The following is a 22,735-nucleotide window of genomic DNA, read 5'->3' on the forward strand; positions in this document are numbered from 1 at the left end:
GACGTAAGAAAATGTTGCCACTACCAACATTAAAATGTGTCAAAACACTAAGGTCACTTCATTTATCAAGAATTGCGCTATAAATAAGGAGAGATACCGTTTGTGCGACACACATTTTAAAAATAGATTTTAATTGTAGCTTCTACGATTAACAACCGCTTTAAATAACACGTACTAAACAATAAGTGCGAGTCGTAATTTTTAGCGATTTTTTTTCAATGTTGGCTGACATGAAGTAACTGGTCATTACTGATATTTACAAGAAAAAAATTTTAATGATGTTAAAACAATTCGGATTTCTTGGACAAACGTCAATTTTTAAAGTTTTTTCACTTGTGAAAAAAAATATTGTGATTACTGCAATCGGATACTAAGTGGCCATATTATTACGTTAAAATTCTACAGTGGCGTGCCTTCAAAGTCCTACTTGTAGGTTCTGGGTGAATGTGAGGAATTCGTTATATTTATCTGGATTAAAAAAAATAGACTTGCATCTTTTGGAAAGGTCATTATTTCAAGTAATGTTCTTCATGTGCCATTTCCTGGTGGTATACGCCGAAGTCGTTTGCAAAAGGTTTGCATTGAGTTTTCAATTTAGTCGATTTATATTTTTATTAATTTGGTTAATTTTTTGTAGGTCTCTCAATTATGTTTGCACAGATTTTAAGTGTTCAGTATGATTCATATCATCCAGACTATTCACTCACTCTGGTTAATTCTCTAAGAAGGTATTTAACGTAAATATTATTATTACTGTTTTACGTTTCATTTAGTTTTCAAAATATTAAGTAACCAGTTACAGTTTGTGATATTGTGCTTATGGTGTTCTCTTTTATTAATAGCTAATTAACATTTAATAAAAATTTAGAAATTTGCTTTGTTGACAAAATTTAAAGCTAGAAGAGAGGAATTTGAAATAGTAGAAGAGGAGCAAACAAGAAGGAAGTTTACCTAGAAGAATTTTGAAGACTTGAAAACTTTTTTTATTTTTTGAATTAAGTCATTTTTGATTTAGACTAAAAAATTGTCAAGTATTTAAATATTAGCAATATCAACTAATTAGTGGTCATGAAGTAGTACACATTTATCTTGCATGCTTACTAAGTAAAACTATGCCAAAGGAGAAGTCTGCATCCCTGAAGATAACCGAAGAAGTACTTCAGTGCCATACCAGTCATTGCGTCCTAGCTTTCGTCGCGTTTGTATAAACTTAGTAAATGTATTAACACACATGTTGTGTTAAGTTTGTTTTTTGATTTTGTTTAAGTGCAGTGTTTATTATTTCTCATTATTGCTACTGCCATTTAAACTTCCAACTGTTCTAGTTATATAAATTTAAAACTGGATCATGAAAAGAAAACGCCCGAATTTATCACGGACCTACAGCGAAGATTGTATTTTATTCATGAATACAATTGTCAAGTGGCTAAGGTTTAAATTCAACTAATATTATGAACAGTCTGTAACTAGGAACATTTCAGGTCACTCAAGAGTACCCACAGTCAAGACAGTTTGAATTGCTTCTGATTAAATATGTTGAGTTAGAGTATGATGCATTGTATAGTAGGAATCCGTACCCATCACAAGAGGTTGAAATAGCTGCAGAGTTACGAATTTTGCGACTATTACAAGTGATGTTGTATTCAGCCGTCCACAATAATGAGCCCTTAGTCAACAAACACACAGATAGAGCTGTAAAGAAAGCCGTATTACAACTTTTAGGTGAAGTAAAACCAACGTATTTAGTTAAAAATAAGCTCATTTGCAATATTGCGAAGTATGTCTCAGCCAAATGATGAAAATTTTTTCTGATTGTAATTGTTGCAGTAAATTGCTGAGAAGAATTCATGGAAATAGCAAGAAGTTCCATTATCAACAATCAGCAGTTAGGGAAATCCACAAAAACCTCGCAACTAGTGACTATGGAAGTGAAGATAGTGATTCAGATTTTGAAAGCAATGTAAGAATAATTAACTGAACGTCATTTAATGATAATAATTCTGCACGTCTGGTGGCTTTATTTGCTTTGTTGTACATTGTTGTGTAGTAAATTCCAGGTGTATTATTTCAGATTTTTTCTACAAAGTGGTTTACTGATGTTACATTAACTAATGCAAGTGAAACATCTACAACGTCAGATTGTGTAGAAGTTCCCTTAACAACAGATGGTCTTGCCCCTGTACCAACAATTGAATTTACAGATGATGATGATAACTATTTTGTCTATTTACAAAAACGAATACCTACAAAGAGAAAAATTCAAGATGACTGTAAAACTAGTCATAGAAAAAAGAATGTTAGTGAAATCGCAAGCAATAATATTAATAAAAATGCCTTAGCACACTTGCAAAATTTAAATTCTAAAGAAAACACCAAGTCAAATAAAAATTGCAAAAATGAATTAAATAAAGCTTCTGAGAAACCCAGAGATCATGACAGTGCGTGCGTTATTGTGTGTTCTGACTCAGAAGATGAAGTTTGTGAAGTGACCTTAAATGCTGAAACTTCCAAGAAAGCAAGCAATAACGCAAATAATGATAAAAAGGTCGGCATTGTAACTTTTGAAATCCTTGATGATGACGACGACGACGATCAAACAAATTATATGGTGTATTTACAAAAAGAAGTGGAAACAAAGAGGAAATCAAATCACTCAAAAGAAGCTACAGGAGAAATTATCATTTGCTCAGATACTGAAGATGAATCATCTGCAGAAAACGCAAAATGTGGTGCAATAAAGTGTTCAAAGGACAGTCCTAGTAGTGATATAAGTCTTCAGGAATCTTCCAAGAATAAGATAGTGCCTTTGACACAACCTGAACCTAAATGCATTTTGGAACAATCTGAGAGTAGTCTTCCCCAGAACTCTTCTACAAGTTCTTATGATCACTTGCAAGCGTTTCCTAAAGAAAACTTAAATAAAGTAACCAGTGTCGATTTTAAAACTAACTGTCCAAAGAAAAGTGTAAGCAATGGAAAAATTATACCGGATACACTGCAAGCATCCACTTCTAAAAGCGTAAACACCAACAGTGTTATTTTAAATGATGATCATGGAAGTCTCAATAAAAAGTTAAATACAAATTTTTTAGTGGACCCTGCCACCATATTTGAACAAATCAATGAAACACAACTGCAAAAGAATGACATATATTTTCAAAATAGCTCTGCTGCAAACCAGTTGCGTGAAATTTCAGTACCTCTGTCCACAGAAGCTGAATCAGAGGCAAATGTTCCAGGTTGATTTTTACCTTGTGTGTATAATATGTAAATACAATTGAGTTGTTTTAGGTGGGCCACTTATGAGCGAAAAGGTTGAAACTTTTGAAGATTTAGGCAACGCTTCAGAATGTCGCATCAATGAAAGTTTGTTGGAAGAAATTTTACTCGACGATACGTATTTATTAGAAGGTCGGAAAGAATTTGAAGAACTTGAATATTTTCTTTTTAATGATAACACAGATAGGCAAGGATTCTCTTTATCAAATTTTTCTTTTGATGATAGTGAAATGGTTCCACAACCAGAAACATTTGATGCTGATATTAAAAGTTTGGAATCATTTTTGGACGATTCCCAGTTAATCAGTGTGCCAGACCCTAAAGCAGGCAGTTCTTTGGACAGTTCTCATGATGATAATGGTTCTATAAAACAAGTAAATGGTAAAAAAGTGTGCAATACGTTATATAAGGAAAACTGTGAATGCAAAGCAAAAAAATCTAGGTGTAGCCATAAAAATTATTTGAAAACAGTGTTGAAGCATACCAAGGAAATTAATCGGTGACAAACACTTTCATATACAAGTAGAAGACGTAAGGTTAAGCAATTATTGATTTTGGCAAGTGATATAACATGGATGTTACATACTGAGTGTGTGATGCAACTAAAACAAAATTGTTGAAATCGAGCTGCGATATTTTTTTTATCATGATCTTTAGGAATATTTATATTCAAAAGACGTAATATTTTTATAACATTTTATTTCTAGTTATTTATACACAATTTTACTTGTGCAGCTTTATAATTTTTGTATTATATGTATCTTCGACAAAATAAAAAGATGAATTTAGACTTGATTTTTTAAAACGTGTGTAGGAAGTGGATTACATTGACTAGTGAGTTAGGTTGTTCAAATGATCCAGTGAATTATTTAATTTAGCGCGAAAATTTAAAATTTCAGTTATTTTTGTAGTGATATTTCTCTGTTGGCGGTTGGTACTGTGTAATAATAATCACTTACTGTCATACCCGCCGTCGCCCCCTCTGCTCATTTACAACAAAAACATCAACTCTGGATAAGCTAGAGGCAACATTTATTGTGAATTTTGTGTTATAACAATGATTATTTAATGTTATACTTTATTTATAAATCAATATACAATTTGTAAGTATTGCAGTAACATTGCCACATTTAACGAAAGTCATGCAACCACTGCTACTCGTAGTAGATCACGTTATTTGGTTAGCTGACCCTGGAATTTCCCTGGGCTTTTTGAAAATTGATTTATTAAAATATTAATCACATTTTATTACCTGTAATTGATATATGGCTCTTTGTTCATTTTTAGCGAACCATGTCTGCATATTTCAACACACAAAAACAGCAGGGCTTCAAAGACTTTCTTCCCCAACAAAGTGGAAAAGGTATAGATATGTAGAACTTTATTTTAGATTTAATACATTACAGCTACAAATACTATGTTCCTAAGTGTATATGAGTGAAAATGTGACCCCCGAAGCTAATATTAATCATACAACAAGGGTGCTGTGATAATTGTTGGAACTAAAAAATTGAGATCTCTTATCATAAACAACAATGTAACAATTGTTTAATCATCACAGATATAACTTGTGAGAATCAAAAACCCATTTTTAAGCAGTGTAATTAGTGACGTCTCCAATGAAAAACATGTCGTAACTAAATACAAGTAAAATTCTTACCTTTAGAAGCTCAAAACGTGGTAAGGTGTCCTCACTATAATTTTTGTGTTCACTGCTCGTTTTTTAACGTATTCTTTGTATTTAACTTAATTTTAAGCCTGATTTATTTGATGAGCACAAAATTAATTTTTCAATTACAAATAATGTTTTTAAACAGCCAATGTTCGTACGTTATTAAGCAAAAAATGTTTCTACCATATAATCGGGAAAAAAGTGTTCTAGCAACCTTTGAAATTTAATGTTAAAAAGAATATGTTGGCAACACCAACGCGTGCCTTATCAGTGCGTCATTTATGATCAAATAACCCTCAAATAAAGTGTCAAACAACGGCACTGCCAACATTATTATTTTAAAAATAAATTTGAAGCCTTACTATTATACGATTTTTTCAACTATGCGTGTCTAAAATATAAATGATTGTGATATCAAGGGCGACTTTGAAATCTCAAAAAATGGGTCTGTCTGTAAAATAATTAACAATTCCAGAGCCACCCTTGTTTCCAGAATCATTTATGGACACATTGTCAACAGTGAGATGGTATTTACAATTTTTCGTCACTAAAAGATGCCTTAAAAACATTTGCACGGCCATAGGAATTGAAAAATTTGCAAATCACTTGGATTTATTCATGTATGACTTATTTTAAATAATTTAAAAAAAAATTCAGCACCATCTGTTGAAAATTTTAAAAGATGATCTGACGAGGGGGCCGAGTTGTAAACCAAATTGCGAGTGCCGCCACTAATCATCGCTACTTTATGATCACACCTTATAAGGATACTTCGTCAGAAATAACGGAATAAAACATCGTTTTCATGAAAGTGTATTTTTATATATGTACATAGTAGATACATAAATTTTGCTTTTATGTACGTAGTATTTAAATATTCACTGAAATATGTATTTACATTTTTTAGTAGTTGCGTAACAGTCTTGGCAGAGGCTTGTTACTTGTGAATGTTTTGTTTTAATAACTTAAATAAATAATAAACTCTTATTCATAGGTTGGTTTTACGATAAATAGTTTACTGTATGCTTTTTGGTGGTTTTTATAAATTAAATAAGCACAAAATATACAATCAAAAATGTGTATTAATACATAAATCAAAATAATTGGCTGTTAAAATATGTAGGTATATGTGTAATAATACGCGTTTCAATGAAATTAACATAAGCATAGTCAGTCATATTTTAGCAAACTCACACTTTAAATAAACTGACGCAGAGGTCATTGAAATTTACATTAAATTAATGTGTTTGTATGCACGTCTATTACCACGTTTTATCCATTTCCCATTTATTGCAGGTCGTATCTGTGGCATTTCTTCAATTTCAAGACAGTTAATCAAAGCACATTACGATGGCTATCATCCGCGCATGTCACGACAATTGGCGACAGCTCTTAAAAGGTAGTTTTTAATAAGTTATAATTTTAAATTGAAAAACCCGAAAATTTTTGAAGAATTTTTGGGAAGAAAGTTGTTCGCAGTTAGAAATGATTTAGAAGAAAGTTTTTCTTTATAATTTAAATAAAAAAAAAAACGAAAAGAGATCACTTGAAGATTTTTCGATTTTCTTACATTCAGTAATTTAATTGCTCGTTTTTTTTAAATATTTTTTTATGCGTTTTGTCATAAATAAATCGGGATAATCGAAGAATGAAGATAATTGATTGGAAGCCTCCATCTATGAAAAGTGAAGAATGTCGAAGAAACAAGATTTTCTGTCTTCAATTGTTTAAAGTAAATTTAATTATTTGCAATGGACTAATTAATTTTTAATGTTTTCAAACTTTGCTCCAAGCCTGAAATTAACTATTCAATTTAAACTTCACTTTTTATTTATTTATTTGTTATTACACGTAATTTTATGCTACATTATTCCTACTTAAAAGTCACTTTCTGGATTGCTATAAGTTAAATCAAGATCACTGAAGAACGAAGAGAATTAAATCGAAGCCCGCAGGAAGAAGATTGAAGAAACAAGATATTCTGCTGTCATTTGTTTAAAGTTTTTAAATTTAATTAAATTACCAGAATGAATGCAGTTACGACGAAATTTACAACTAACAAGAGTGAAGAAAGAAGATTTTCGCTCGTCGTTTGTTTAAATTTGAATTTTTCGGTAGCTAAATTGTAAAATTTAGCTCGAAAGATTAAAATTAATGATTGAGTTTTAATTTTTCTTTTTGTTTGTCTTTAATCAAATGTAATATTTAAATACGTTTTTGATGTAATATTAAAAAAAAATGGTCAACTTCCTCGTGCAACGTCGGCCGTTTTTTACGGAGGTAATTATTACAGCAAATGTAACTAATAAGTAATCATATGTTTTTTTGTTTACTAAAATTTTACGTTATTAATATGTATTTGGAATGATTTACAGATACATCAATACTAGACCGAAATATGAAAGAAGAACGGTACAGTTTATTGAAGAAGTTAGGAGAAAAATACTATGCTTACATGAGTATAATTTACAAATTGCCAAGGTACGTACATAACGTTTAAATGAATCAGTATAATGTCGTATCTTCGTACTAGGTGAAATTTAAATATCCAAGATCAGAGCAATTCGACGTTGTATTAATGCAGTATATAGAATTAGAGTGTGGTCTTTTATATGATACATATAGCGACGTTGATAAGGAGCTTGAAAATCAGGTTACCCAAAGAGTGTTACGGTTACTGCGAGTTATATTGCACGATGCCCTTCAAAATACCGAAATCTCGTTAAAAAGAACCATTCAAGCATGTGATAAAGCCCTTCTTAAACTTTTTGTAAACGTACGTGCCGACTTTGTATCTGAAAATAAACTCGTAGCCAGCACGATTACGTAAGTATCAATGCACTAAATGCACAAATACGCTAACAATTTCGTTTGATATAGGAAACTTTTACACAAGTTGAGTGTGCTTGAAGATGTTAATAAGCTGAAAGGAAAAAATATTGCTTTTCAAGAAGACACATTTTTAAGAAATCCGCTTGTATGTTCAATTAGGCAAAATTTGGCCACCAGTGATTATGAGTCAGACGTGGATGAAGAAGATGACGATGACTTGGTAAGAAACGTTGAATTTACTGCCGTCTTTAACTAAAACGTGTTTGTATTTTTACAGATGCCAATGTTCAGTGAATCTCTCGGAAACTCTGCGCCGAGTCCACAAGGTCTTTTTTCACATTTAGAAGAAAAGGTTAACGTCATGCGGACGACCAACAACTTCGACAACTTGTTTACGTTTGGACCGAAAGAGAGTACATTGTCTTCTTCATTTTTCATGCAAAAAATGCAAAAAGACACTTCGTACTATAATAGCCAAAGGCTTAGAGAGAGTGAGAAAAACCTTAGAAACTCAGAGTATTCTATTGATCATCGCTCAACAGAAAATAGGTTGTTTGGGATGTCAGACAAAACGTTTCAAAATCAAGCAAACAGTTTACGAGAAAACTCTGTAACACTATTGCATGCCGACGGTGAAGCCAACACACGAAGCAAAAATAACCCTCTAGTGACATCGAGTGACGCATATTTTTTACAACACCCACATATTAATAATCAACTCAATAAACCCAACGTGCCATCAAGTTTTTTTACAAAGCAAAGTAGTAATAACGATGAAAATTTTTTTCATCTGGGTGACGGTGTGACGTCGAAAGAGTCGACCAAACAAAGTCGTTTTTCAAAAAGTGATATTGAAAAAGATTTTGCACAACTTAATGGGAGCCAAGCTAGAAGCAATGAAAAGAGTATTGACAATGATGACAATCTTTCCAGAGAAACGCACAATGTAGAAAAAGTTGGGTCCTCTATTATGGTTGGAAATGCCCAACGAAAACAGGATGAAGTTGTTGCACCCAGTACTCAAGAATTTGTACCAACTCAAACATCACCTTCGCACGATCGCTTTGACCCTACTGCCACTAATACGCATAGAGACGAGAATCCCGTAATTTCGCGAGCAGAAGATTGTGAAATAATCGAGATAGACGAAGATTCTTCCGACGTGCAAACATTTTCCAAGGACATTGTATGTAATATAAAGTCTGAAGTGCCTACTTTTTCAAGTGCCGGTGATGAATTTTGTGACGTAAATGCTGCCTCTGATATTTTCACACTCAGTGCAGACCGTTTTCAAAACAATTCGTTCAACAATAAGTCGCAACCGACGGAAAGTGTAAACGGTGGCATAATAACAATAGAAATTCTCGATGACGACGAAGATGATGATTACAATGGAATGAATTCACATGTAGTCGGAGCTTCTTCGTATAATCTCCTACAATCTAATGAAATCAAACAAGAAGAAAATGAAGAAAATCGTTCTCCGAATTTTTCCATTCCGAGTTCTGATAATGACGATCAAAATTTTTGGAGCTCGGGAAAAAGTGCGAGAAACTCCAGTTCAAATGAAGTGAGTAAACTTGGGAAAGGAAATAAAGATTCCCCTAGAGACGCGGATGCGTCAGCTGTTGTTGTTTCCGACTCTGAAGATGAACTGCTGGTTCGTTCATCAACTTGTAATGAGGAAACAGAGGAATCAGTCAATAGAGATACCTCTAGAGATGATGTTCACTTGGAACATGAAACGAATGAAGACGTGGGGGTAAAGCCTGTGTCATCTGTAGAAAGAGAAGAAGAAGAAACGCTTAGTAAAGACCGAGTTACAGAAGAATCAGACTTCTATCATCATGAAGTAGAACAGGAACAATTGGTAGAACCAATTGGAACAGAATCCGTAACGCTGGGTAAAACTGTCTACGAGAACGAAGTTTCAAATGAAGGAAATGTTGAAAGTGGCAACGAAACCTCCGTTCAAGAAGCAAATGAAGAAGTTCAAGAATACCATTTGGCTGAAATTATTAATGCATCAGAATGTTCTTTAGTCAATAGTAGAATAGAAGAAGATAATGCTTCTCAGTCTTCTGCTACAGAAGAACATATAACTGACGAGGCACAATTAACAATTGCCGTTAACAGTGAAATAGTATTTTCTGAAGTCGTAGCAGAAGAAATAGAGAATAGTAATAAAGAAGATCTAAGTTATTTAGAGAAACCTACAAGCATGGACGAAAACCAAATCTTGATCGCTGCAGCCCCAACTATGCAAATCGAAGAAAGGGAGGCAGACACAATAGAAACTAATGTAACGGTAGAGCCTACGATCAGTGACCATTTAGTGGTTAGTGATGTAGAATTGGATAAAAGAATAGAGTGCGAATCTACATCTACCATTGAGCATGTATTTAATGAAACAACCGAAATAATAGAATTTCGAGAATTTGAGATGCATGAACCATTAGAAATTGTCAATTGTGAGACTTCAGTTGCATCTGAATCTTCTGTTGCTGTAGAAGTTGACCCACCACCAATTTCTGAAATGAAAGAATCTCTTGAAATATTTGAAGCTCCCAAGATATGCGAGAATGAAATTACTCATGCTTCAGAAATTACGGTTCTACAAGAATCCCAAGAGGACAGATTAGAAATTGAAAATATTCAAGAACAGGTAACCATAGATGATGACAGAGAAAATGTCTTTCCTGTTGGTGAATCTAACGAATCAGAAATTTCTGTCACAGATCAAGTACAGATGGAAATTATCGAAAAAGAAGAATTAAATGTAAACTGTACAGTTGTAAGTGAGAACGAGACAGAGGAGTCAAGAATTAGTAACTCTAATCAAAATCAAATACACTTCATTGAAAAAACAAATTCCGAGGAAATATGTAAATCTCCAGAAACCATTCATAGTGAAATTACTTATGCAGTATCAGAATCGGTAGTTGAAATGGAAAGTGATCATATTGTTGAATTCAGTACGCTTGAGTTTTCTAAACCTGTTGAGAATGAAGCAGTAACGTACCTTGAAGAAAATAATTGCACTTCAGAAGCACTCATATACGAGCCTGTAGTAGAAAATAATACTGAATCAATTCAAGAAGTACCAAAATTATCTGAACCTGAGGGCACTCTTTTAGCTAGTACTGATTGCAATATTCAAGAAGAAGCTCTAAATCCAGACCTAGGTTACTGTGTCATAGAGAAAACATACGAAAATCAAGTAGAACCAGTTGAAACAAGTGTCGATAGCACTGTTAAAGAAACAAAAGAATCCTCTGCCTCTGAAAATATTGAGACTGTAGAAGAAGTAAAGCAATCTTCAGTAACTGAAAGTACTGTAGAACAAATCAAAGAAAACGTTGAGACTATTGAAGAAATAGAGGACTCTTCTATCCCTGAAACTGTTGACACTGTAGACGAGATCAAAGAGTCCCCTGTTGCTGAAAATATTGACGATGTAGACAAAATTAAGAAGTCTACTGTTAGTGAAAATCTAAACTGCGTTCAAGAGTCTGGTGAACTACAAGAAAATTTACAGTCAAATGTAGTTCAAGAAAACGAGTGTATACAAGAAGTGACATACGAAGCTATAGATTATTCTGTGAATGCTCAATATCCACCACAACCTTCTGATAACATGACGTATATTAATCAACCACCACACGAAGACAACCATTATCAACACGTACCGATCTACAATGTAGACCAACAGCATCAAGGTCTAATTAACCTACAAACATCCAATAACCAATCAACTATGCTCCCTACCCAGACTACGGAAACACCTCTTTCGCAAAAGGTAGAAGATAAAAACCCTCACTTATCGTTGTATAGTCTCCCCCCCACTCTAACCGAAGTTGAGTATAATGAATATAACGTTGAGAAAAAAGTAGGAGGTGACTTAGAATTACTGGCGAACATCGCCGCTGATCAAGAAACACTAGCAGTAAAAACTGATAGTGAAAAAGAAGTTGTTGACACAGCAAGTGAGGCAGAGAGTCATACAAAATTAAATTCCTTGCAAACTACACCCAGACGAAGAAAATCGAAAGTCAAATTCGAAAGTAAGAAGAAAACTCTTGCTAGAGAAACTTTACCGCGCGCTGTGAAAGGACCTCAACGAAGAAATCTTCCAAAACAACCCAACGAAGAAACGGAAAATAAACGGATAACCCGAAACATGGGTATTAAATCGAAAATCGAGGTAAATGTTTTGAAGGAAGTACTGAAGCAGTCAAGGACCAATCGAAACGACGACTCTAAGTATAAACCCCACGATTTTATTTCACTAGAGAATTCGATTTTACCTCCGCGGACAAACAACGTTTATGCTCAAAAACGTCTAATCGAAGCTAATACTACAAGCGAAGACAGTAACGATAGTTGCGAAAGTACTTTGTTTATTGATTTGGGAGAGAGTCAGAAGCACTCTGAGAAAGCAGTAAAGTCGATATTCGACGAAGATACGATATATGACTTATTGGAATTTATCACCACTGAAGATAAAACTACTGTTTGTATTAGCATACCCGAAAACGATGAAAATTGCACCACTGATAGTTTTCACATTTTGAAACAGATGGAGGATTTCGTTGATAATAATAAAAAGGACAATACTGAAAGTGTTCCAAAAGTGGAAGTAGACGTTGAGGAACCAAATAAAGTGTCACCTCAAACACATGAAGAGTCGAACCTGAAAGTTGACCAGGATTCAAAAAATGCAGCAGAAGACCCGATTTTGGAAAATTCGTTATCCAAACAAAGTTCGGACGAGACGAAACTGGTGAAAACAACAGACCATAGTATTGAAAATATTTTGAACAAGGCACCATGTAACAGCGAAGTAAAAGTCTCTTTACATAGTTACCGCAGTGAAATAGAGTTGCAAGATGGTGTCGTTACGGTATGTACTGTCGAAAAGGAACAGCCATGCCAGAAACCGCTCATTCAATCGGAGGAAAAGAATGGCAAGTCGAACGCTTTTAAAGTTAAAAAGGTCAGTCAAAATAATAATATTCCAGTAGAAGTCGCTGCACCTCAGTCTCGCAAACTCGACGACAAAAAAGCTAGCGAAATTACAAATACTAAAACGAAGAAACGTAAAAAAGAAACTCACATTGAAGTAACACCACAGGACTTCACTATTGACAAACCTGTTACATGTTCAGCAATAAATGATGATACTAGCGAAAAAATTTTCAAAACTAAAGCTGCCGTGAAGGCATATGAAGACAAATTACAACCGAACGTGCCAATAGTTTTACAAACCTTGGAATTAAAAAAAGTAGAACCCCAGGAAGAGTATGGAATGCGCACCAGATTACGTTCGAAGAGTACAGAGGTTCAAAAGTTTGCTCGTTTTGACAGAAGTCGGTCTTCAAGTGTAGACTTCAATGCATTGTCTACTTCTTCAGAATCTTGTCACAACCACTCTACTGATTCTTCTGGATTTGACGAATCACGTGAATCTAATGACAGTGTTGAAGTTGCTACTAGTACTATTTCTGTCGTCAATAAGCAAGTAACTACCATTCTAGAACCTCAAGAAAAAAATAGTTTATCCAATCATGTTGACGAAAAGGAAAGTTCGCTAAGCAAGACAGAAATAGCAATTGAGGTTAACGCTCCAATTGTTGTACCAAGCATTTCGTTAGAACTTCCGCTTGAAAAAGACAACTTACCAGGTGACGACGCGCCTACAGTTCAGCCAATTATTCCGCCTTCAAAAGAAACAAATGAAGAGCAAAATGTCATAAATAAAGCGGAATTATTGGTTACTGACGTTACTTCTTGTGTTCACTCAGACATCGCACCCAAGCCTGTAGATGATCAGGAAAATTCACCCAATAAAACTGAATTGTTAGGCGGTGATGACATCTCTGTTCTTAAGTCAGGTCATGCTGAAAAGGAAAGTTCATCAAACGAGATTGAATTAACAGTTAGCAATGATGTGTCGGTTCTTACATCAAGTATTTCCTCAAAAGAACATTTATTAAGTCAGGTGGAATTGCCAGTTGCAAATGATACTTTAATACTTGACGAAAAGAAAAATATATCAGGCAAGTTAGATTCGGCAGTAAACAAAGTTTCGGTGGACACTGTCGAAATAGAGAGCGTGGAAAAAATACCTAATGAGCCACAAAATGAGAACCATTCGATTGGTATTAAAATGAAAGCTAGTGTTTCCTCGGTTGAAGCTGTAGGCGTCAATGACCATCCAGAAGTTCTTAGTGTTCCATCGATTGAAGATGCGGGTGTCAATGACCATCCAGTAGTCTCTAGTGTTTCATCGATTGAAAATGCGGCCGTCAATGACCATCCAGTAGTCGCTAGTGTTTCATCGGTTGAAGATGCGGGCGTCAATGACCATCGAGTAGTCGCTAGTGTTTCATCGGTTGAAGATGCGGGCGTCAATGACCATCCAGTAGTCGCTAGTGTTTCATCGGTTGAAGATGCGGGCGTCAATGACCATCCAGTAGTCGCTAGTGTTTCATCGATTGAAGATGCGGGCGTCAATGACCATCCAGTAGCCGCTAGTGTTTCATCGGTTGAAAATGCAGCCGCCAATGATCATCCAATAATTCCTAGTGTTTCAACGGTTGAAAATGTGGAAGTCAATGATCATCCAGTGGTCCCTAGTGTTTCATTGATTGAAAATGCAGACGCCGATGATCACCCAGTAGTCCATAGTGTTTCATCGGTCGAAAATGTAAGCGTTCCGCTTAAAGCTGACGAGGATAAGTTGATGCCATCAATCGGTATTGTGGAAATCACAGTTACCACAGAATCTGAGCCTTCTGTTAAAGATCAAGAAGTAACACAAGTAACAAAAGATACTCGGCCAAACAAAAAATCTACTGTGCCAGCGAAAAGTTTAACTCCGAAAAAAAATATAGACAGAAGTCCGCCCAAGTCGAAGACATTGGATGGAGTAAAGGGGCGATCATTAGAAAACACTATCAAGAAAATGAAAGAAAAAATCCAGGAATCGGAAAAGGCGAAGCAAGAGTTCTCAATACAGATACCAACGGTCATCGGCAATCTAGATGTGGTTGAAAAAACTTCTGAGGAAAGTAGTTTGTCTCAGTCGAATGAAATACAAGATTTAACATCGAAAGAAAAGATTTTTAAAAGTGAGGCGCTGGAGAGATCGAAGAAGTCTGAACTAGTTTTGCCTTCTCAGGATATGGAAAAAACGAATTCTTTACCAGAGAGTAATCAACAAAAAACGGATGAAATACAAACGTCTAAAGATAAAAGTGATGTTGAAAAAAAATCGCAAAAGAAGTCAACTTCTGAAGAGCCGAAGCAAAAGTCTTTAGAAATAAGTAGAAACGACACGAAGAGAAAACGAAGCAGATCTCGTTCTAAATCCCGAATGTTTGATAAAAAATCAGACTCTGGAACAGACAAACAAAGATCTTCCCATAAATCAAGTCGCAGTAGATCGTCATCAAAACCACGATCTTTGGACAAAAGGAGTAAGCATCATAGCGACAGCGAAACTGACAGAAAGCGACGCAGCAAATCGAAATCACTTGATAAAGATAAAAACCAGGAGGATCCTAATGGACACAAGAAAAGACGCAGCAGGTCGCCATCAAAATCCAAAACTTCAGATGGAAAATCAAAACACGGTTCATCCGAAAGAACTTCTTCAAAACATCGAAGTTCTGACTCAAAGGAGAGATCAGGTCACAGTGAAGACAAGAAAGATCACCATAAGAAAAGAAGCAGTAAATCACCGCCAAAATCCAAACCACTCGATAATAAAGAGAAAAGAAAGAACGACGAAAAAGAAAAAAGTAAACCTAAAAACGACGAACCAAAGAGTAAATCAGAGTTGAGTCGCTCTGAAAATAAGAGTAAAGTAAAAACAAATGAAACGAATGATAGGTTGAAAACAAACACGGGTGAAGTCGGTAAAGAAACGACGAATACGAGTGAAACCATCCACAAAGTCGAACATAAGTCGAGCAAAAACAAACCTAAAACGCAATCTAAATCGCAAGAACGTAACTCGAAAAAAGTTGATAATGGTGTAAAAGTAGAAGATAAGACCGAAAAGAGTAAGTCGCAAAATTCGGTCATAACTGGTGATGGCGCCCAAAAAGTGAACGAAAAAGATAAACACCGAGACGCCGATCGCACAAAATCGAAGGAAAAGGCTCAAGAAACACAGACTAAACCAGTGCACGATGACAAGCATGATTCCCAGAAAAAAGATGACCATTCTAAAAATTCCAATAAATCACGTCGCAGTCACTCTACAGAAAAAATCAGTTCGCCGATGCCTGATGAGAAGCCCGATGTCCAGAAAAAAGATGAACATTCTAAAAATTCCGATAAATCGCGTCGGAGTCATTCTAAAGAAAAAATTAGTTCACCGGTACAGGATGAGAAGTTCGATTTCCAGAAAAAAGATGACCATTCTAAAAATTCCGATAAATCGGGTCGCAGTCACTGTAAAGAAAAAATCAGTTCACCGATGCCTGATGAGAAGCCCGATGTCCAGAAAAAAGATGAACATTCTAAAAGTTCCGATAAATCGGGTCGCAGTCACTCTAAAGAAAAAATCAGTTCACCGACGCCTGATGAGAAGCCCGAAGTCCAGAAAAAAGATGAACATTCAAAAAATTCCGATAAATCGCGTCGGAGTCATTCTAAAGAAAAAATTAGTTCACCGGTACAGGATGAGAAGTTCGATTTCCAGAAAAAAGATGACCATTCTAAAAATTCCGATAAATCGGGTCGCAGCTATTCTAAAGAAAAAATCAGTTCACCGATGCCTGATGAGAAGCCCGATGTCCAGAACAAAGATGAACATTCTAAAAATTCCGATAAATCGCGTCGCAGTCACTCTAAAGAAAAAATCAGTTCACCGACGCCTGATGAGAAGCCCGAAGTCCAGAAAAAAGATGAACATTCTAAAATTTCCGATAAATCACATCGGAGTCATTCTAAAGAAAAAATTAGTTCACCGGTACAGGATGAGAAGTTCGATTTTCAGAAAAAAGATGACCATTCTAAAAATTCCGATAAATCGGGTGGCAGCCATTCTAAAGAGAAAATTAGTTCACCAACACCTGATGAGAAGCACGATCCCCAGAAAAAGGATGACCATCCTAAAAATTCTGATAAATCACGTCGCAGCCATTCTAAAGAGAAAATTAGTTCACGGACCGACAAACGGGACAAAGGTTCTCGAGAAAGGCACAAGGAAGACAAGAAATCGTGTTCTGGGGATACCAAGGAATCTGAGAGTAAGCGCAAAGTAAAGGAAAACGAGAAAATTGTGGCAGACGAACATAAGCAGAAGAATGAAGAGAGTGAAAAAAAATCGACTAATCAAAATGATCGTCTAGTCGTAGATGACGGCAAAAGCAAGCAAGAAATAACTGATCCCAATGCTACCAACGTTTTAAATCATGAGAATGAGGCTTCCATTGTGGACGACAGCAAACAGGAACAAGCGAAAGGTGGTGAAATTGAAGTTACTTCTACTATACCCATCGACAAAGGTCCAACAAGAATTGCGATAGTTGAGATTCCAAAAAAAAGAAAGTATAAACTATATGAAGAAAACGGCAATTTTGTGGTTCAAGAAAAAAGCCCCGATGGTGCATCAGAAGCGAAAATTGCGAAAAAAGATGAAATTTTGGTAGTAAAGTCTGAAGTGGCTATTGTTATTGAAGAAAAGTCGACAGAACTTACCACACATAAAACTGTAGTGGAAGTTGCACCTGCTTCAGGCGTTAACATTGTGGAAGAATCAAAAATCCATATTGAAGAAATTAGAAAAGCTTCGTCTCCAAAGATAGTAGAAGATAAAGCACCGTCTGAGCCTCTGAAAAATTCTTTAGATATTTCAACAACAGATATTTCGTATGAAAGTTTTGCTAGTGGGATTAAAACTAATTCAGTTGCCATGCAATTGGAAGATGGCAAAACAAGCACAGTTCCACTAACAGAAAGAAAAGAAGACAAAGACGATACTTCAAGTGTTCCCAAAACTCCTGAAGAAATACTTACCAAGGATTTGCCTCCTCTTCTACACACCAAAGAAAAAGATTCAGTTCAAAGTGTTGACGAACCTGTTGCAGACATACCTAAAGTTATCCCAGCTGTTGTACCACCTGTGGATACAAACTCTTTGGAAGTGCAGGGTGTTAATGAACCTCTTGCTGAAGTACCAGCACTTGACAAAGATTTGCCTGGCGTCACTTCCACTGAAGAAATAATTTCCAGTGAAGTGCAAATTTGCGCCAATAAAACAGAAGAAATCGATTTATCACAACTACAGCATAAAGAGAAGCCTCAGTGTCCATCCCCTGTCAAGCTTCTTTTACAAAATGAGGTCCCATTACCTGTTGCTGAGCCTGTACTCGTCAATCCTGTCTTCAGCTCGTCACAGAGCATTGACGTACGGGCTTTAACAACGCCAATAAACTCAACTGTCAAACATCTACCCAGACCAGAAGCCCATTTATGTCTCATATCTAGTGTATCGTCATCGGTGTCAACAGATTGTATTACGACTACAGCAGTTTCCATGTCGTGTGGGGTAGTAGCAGCGTCAGCTTTACATACTGCTTCAGCCAACAGTGTACAACAGAAAACTTGTTTGTTTTCTTTTAACGAAGATGCAGAGACAGTTAACCGAGAAAATTTAAACAGTACTGATATCTTTCATACACCTATTGAGTTGGATGATATTTCGCCGACCAAACTACCTTTAGCTAGTAATCAGTCGTTGGACTTTATTTCACCATCTACATCTATTGCAGAAATAAGCAATTCAATGAATTTAGTTCAGACTTTGGGATCGTCCACGGTTAATTTTATTCCGGATACGTCGGAAATTGATATTCAGCAAGCAACTAAACCGAATTCGTTTGGTCCAAACTTTGTGACCCGAGTTACAGAAATTAGTTGCTTTGTGGATAAAGAATCAACTGCAGATCATAATTATACATTAGGAGATCCGTTGCTGGGTGGTAACAACGAAGATAAGAATATCCTTACAACTGGATTATCTTTAAGTAACTCTCCAGAAGAGTTTCAACTGAATGAGAGTCACTTGGACGATCTTTCCTTTAACGAGAATAATTTTATTGAGGAAAATGGTACTTTGGAAGAGTTAGCTTTGTTTTTACCCTGCAAGAAAGAAAAACCTGATTTTGTTTGCGATCCTATAATCGATGAACCTATACCAAAGCCGGAAGATATACAGAATAGTATAAAACGTTTGAATATGTTGGTGGATATTTCGCAAAGTGGCCAGCAGAAGGTGATTTCTGTAGATAATACAATAGAACATATTAGCCCAACAGATTGTACTGTTGGTCTTGGTATTGATTACGCTGTTAACAAGTTGCTATTTTTGGGGGGTGGTGAGGTAACGTCACAGAACAGTACCTTTTCGACTATACCAGATCTTGACAATATGGCCATAATGGAATCTAGTGTTCTTCCAAAACAAACTTTGGAAGATCCACCTGTTGACACTAGCAGTGACGAACCAAATATTCTGGTACCTGTTTGTAGTCATTACTCCACTTTTCTACCAGGTGAAAATCAAAAAGTTGTAGTGGAACCTGTAGAGCAATATTCTATAACATCAGTCGATCAATTAAAGAAAGAATATATGAATGACACATGCAAAACTGAAGAAAAAGTTAAACCTGTGGTTAAACCAGACCGAGAAACACCTGTTAAAACTCAACCAACGTTCAGACCTAGTAAATTTGCTACATTCCTAGAATCGTTAAAAAAGGGCGCGAATAAAACCGAGAATACTAAAGTTAAAGATGATATGGAAAACTACACCGTCCGAAGACACAACAGAACACCGGTGTATCCACCAAAGCAGAAATCTATTTTACAGCACCAACGTACGTTGACAAAACCTCATTCTAAAAAGAATGAGGTTTTGTCTAAAAAGAATGAGGTTTTGTCGTTCGAAACCAATACAAGCAAATCACAGACTCCATCCGAACCTGGAATAGAAAGCAGAATAAGAGTTAAAACAGACTTGATTAAAACTGCAGAAGTAAAAGAGCAAGTGAACAATGAGTCTCTTTCGTCTTTGGAATATATAAACGAACATGATCATGATATTGCCAGCGAAGTTGTTTTACCCTTTAGTAAACCTTCACCCTCTACGCATAAAACCGAAAGTCAAGAGAAAAAACCAGAAACGTCTTCCAAAGTAGAGACTGGCACTACTAAACATGCTCGTTTCGATAAAATGGGAAAAGATTACATCATGGAGAACATTTTAAATGTTCCAACGGAATCGTTGCACAAAAGCCCGGTTGCAGATGTAAAAGCGCCAGATAAAAATGCAAAAAAGGTGGAGAGCGTGGAGGTTAACAGAAAACGGAAGTTACCACCGAACGATGAAATCAAACGAGATGATAAACGCCCGAGAAAAGCAGAGGATGATGTGAAAGCACATCCCAAAAAAACAGTTTTGACTGCTTCTGGTGAAAAACCAACGAGTGACGATATATTTGATAAGTTGTTGCGGGAAGGTCCTGTAAATAAAGTTTTTGCTCAGAGAATGACAGAGCAAACCACCAAAAAGGAAATTCAACCTAATTCCTCTGTGGAACAATTGAAGAACAGAGGGTACTCTACAGTCGCAGATCCCAGTAGAAAAGAGCGAACTTCTCAACCGCAGTCTACCTCACTTGTGCACGAATCCGCACGGTATAAAGACGTCAGATACCAGAAGAAGCCTGGATACCATACAAGTAGTGGTAGCAATCCCCAGTTAGATAGAAGATATCCAGACAAAAGGCACATTGCAGTAGTTGATACATCACCAAAAAGGTACCAAATAGGATGTTTTTACTGAATGGAGTATTTATTGTAGTTGTTTTAGACACGTGCGAAGCTACCCAAATTCGTATAGCTCGAAGAGTGATCCTTGTACCACACGTGATTACAAAACGCGAGATAGAAGAATGAGTACTGAGCATAATCCTTTCCCTAATTCAAGTAGATCGGAACTGCGACGCGATGACGATGAATTTTCTTGGATTGATAAGTTTAGTGGTAGTGGGTTATTTGATACACCGTCAGGCTTATTTATGCCTCCGGGTAAGTAAGTATTCTTTTTATATGAAAATCAAAGCATTAAGAGCTTAGTAGGCTTGGTGGAATTTTAATTTGCTTGTGGAAGCTTTTCAGATTTTTGCACATATTGAAAAATTAATCGTAATTAGAAATTATCCTATACATTATAAAGAAAGGAGGCTTTTCTTGTTTTATAAATCATTAGGGTTATTAAATCTGCGCTTGCATTATTTACAAAATTGTAGAGATGTGTGCAATTATTTTAAATAACATTATTTAAATTTTCCTGTTTTATCCTTTGAAAAAACTGATGACGTCATCTCAGTGTGACATCAAATTTTACAGTTTATTTTAGAGGTAGAACATGGGACTTTTAATATCTTACTAACCTTACTAACACGGATTTAGGAATCATGAAGTAGCAACTAATTGACTATATAATTCAAATTTTACGTCATTAATTTAATAAAAGAAAACTGACATCTGTTTCTGCAATAATAATTTTTAACCACTTGAATTAATATGTTGTTCGACGTGATTTAACAACCTTCGACCCGCAAACCATAAAATATGTTTTAATTCGGTTCGTGTTTTTGCGAACCTGGCAAGCTACATATTTCATCAGATATTAATGTTGGCTGGTTGTGAAAATTGATCGATTCTTACATTTATCACGTCATAAACACGATAGAACTATATTTAATCTGACAGTAAATAACACTTGAGCGAATGCAAAAATTGACTGCTGTAAGTTTCATACGATTAAGAGCGCCGTCAGTTCTGCGTTCCGCTTAGGTGTATAATTTTACGGTATACAGCTGTCCGGAATGTCTCGAACAAACTTAAGGGTATTGATAGGTATAGAAAAATTATTAAAAACATGTTTTCTTAAGAATCGTATTTTTATAAAAATAAATTTGGCAAAACTGAAGAATACACACTTATGTCTTTGATTGCATTCATATCTTTTTCGGTTATAACGGAAATACTAATTACTAATTAAACATTGTTACATTATTGTCGTTAAAACAATATGTGATGATAGATGATATCTTAAGCTTGAAAATGACACAATTTTTACGTTTGTTTTTAAAACCTCGATGTTACGGAAACATTTTAATAGTTGGATGAATTTTAGCGGATGTTTTTTTATAGAAACTATACCTTTTTTTTCTTTTCAGGGAGTAAACGGCAAGATGCATCATCACGAAAATAAAGAAAACAATTTTTACTGTGGTTTTAGCCTTTCATTACGTAATTTTGAATATATTGAGGAAATATTTCTTTATACATATACCTACATATATTTCATTGTACCTATAGTTTAATTTTTTTACATTGTTATTTCATGTAGTTTTATTATGAGTCTAATTTATATTTATTTGTACCTTACAATTTTAGTGCAAATACGATTAAGTAAATGTTATTTAACTGAACCTGTTGAAAATAAAGAGTGAAATTAAAAATTATTGGTCTTTGTTTTGTTAAATAAAAGAAGAAAAGTAATTCTAGTTCACCTTTTAGTTAGTAGGATCATCTTGTTTGCCGTATGGAAATCTCTTATATTCGTTACTTCGTGCAGATGGTGCATATACCTACATATCGAAGATTAAACCTGTGAACATAATGAGATTGTAGTACTTTTTTGTAAATATTGTGTTTGCTATATGAAACATATCGAAGAAAATTGCAAAACGTCAAAAAAGGTAAATTTTTGAGGACATCAATTGGGATAAGCAGTGAATACTTTATAGTCTTCCAAATTTTCTAAGGTTACGTGGCCCCACTAAAATGGGAAATAATAATCCCTCTTGGTTACCGGTATGAGCCTATCGTCATAAATCTGGGATTTATTATGGACTTCACAAT

The 22,735-nt window shown here is 35.3% G+C and overlaps 2 protein-coding genes across 4 annotated transcripts; both read left to right on the forward strand.

The window, feature by feature from the left end:
- Positions 1–91: 91 nt before the first annotated feature.
- LOC135135219 (uncharacterized) lies at positions 92–4,069 on the forward strand. The gene is made up of 7 exons (XM_064064239.1): positions 92–574; positions 638–728; positions 1,326–1,431; positions 1,482–1,777; positions 1,828–1,960; positions 2,072–3,239; positions 3,292–4,069. Exons 2-7 carry the CDS (start codon positions 649–651, stop codon positions 3,780–3,782), a joined length of 2,274 nt encoding a protein of 757 aa, XP_063920309.1. The 5' UTR covers positions 92–574; positions 638–648; the 3' UTR covers positions 3,783–4,069.
- A 163-nt stretch (positions 4,070–4,232) lies between these two features.
- Positions 4,233–22,335, forward strand: LOC135135416 (uncharacterized). Of its 3 annotated transcripts, none has more exons than XM_064064460.1 (9): positions 4,233–4,382; positions 4,567–4,642; positions 6,248–6,350; positions 7,327–7,432; positions 7,485–7,777; positions 7,832–8,003; positions 8,061–20,620; positions 20,673–20,894; positions 22,048–22,335. In XM_064064460.1, the coding sequence occupies exons 2-9, from the start codon at positions 4,573–4,575 to the stop codon at positions 22,052–22,054; spliced, it is 13,533 nt and encodes a 4,510-aa protein (XP_063920530.1). In that variant the 5' UTR covers positions 4,233–4,382; positions 4,567–4,572; the 3' UTR covers positions 22,055–22,335. The 3 variants fall into 3 exon arrangements, with proteins under 3 accessions (XP_063920530.1, XP_063920529.1, XP_063920531.1); XM_064064459.1 differs by having other exon boundaries at positions 20,673–20,890; XM_064064461.1 differs by lacking the exons at positions 4,233–4,382; positions 4,567–4,642; positions 6,248–6,350 and adding an exon at positions 7,158–7,231 and having other exon boundaries at positions 20,673–20,890.
- The last annotated feature ends 400 nt before the right edge of the window (positions 22,336–22,735 follow it).

Source organism: Zophobas morio, unplaced genomic scaffold (genome assembly GCF_036711695.1).
Source record: "Zophobas morio isolate AGI-343-1 ecotype UQ-CSIRO unplaced genomic scaffold, CSIRO_AGI_Zmor_V1 ptg000024l, whole genome shotgun sequence".
NCBI classification, from domain to species: domain Eukaryota; kingdom Metazoa; phylum Arthropoda; class Insecta; order Coleoptera; family Tenebrionidae; genus Zophobas; species Zophobas morio.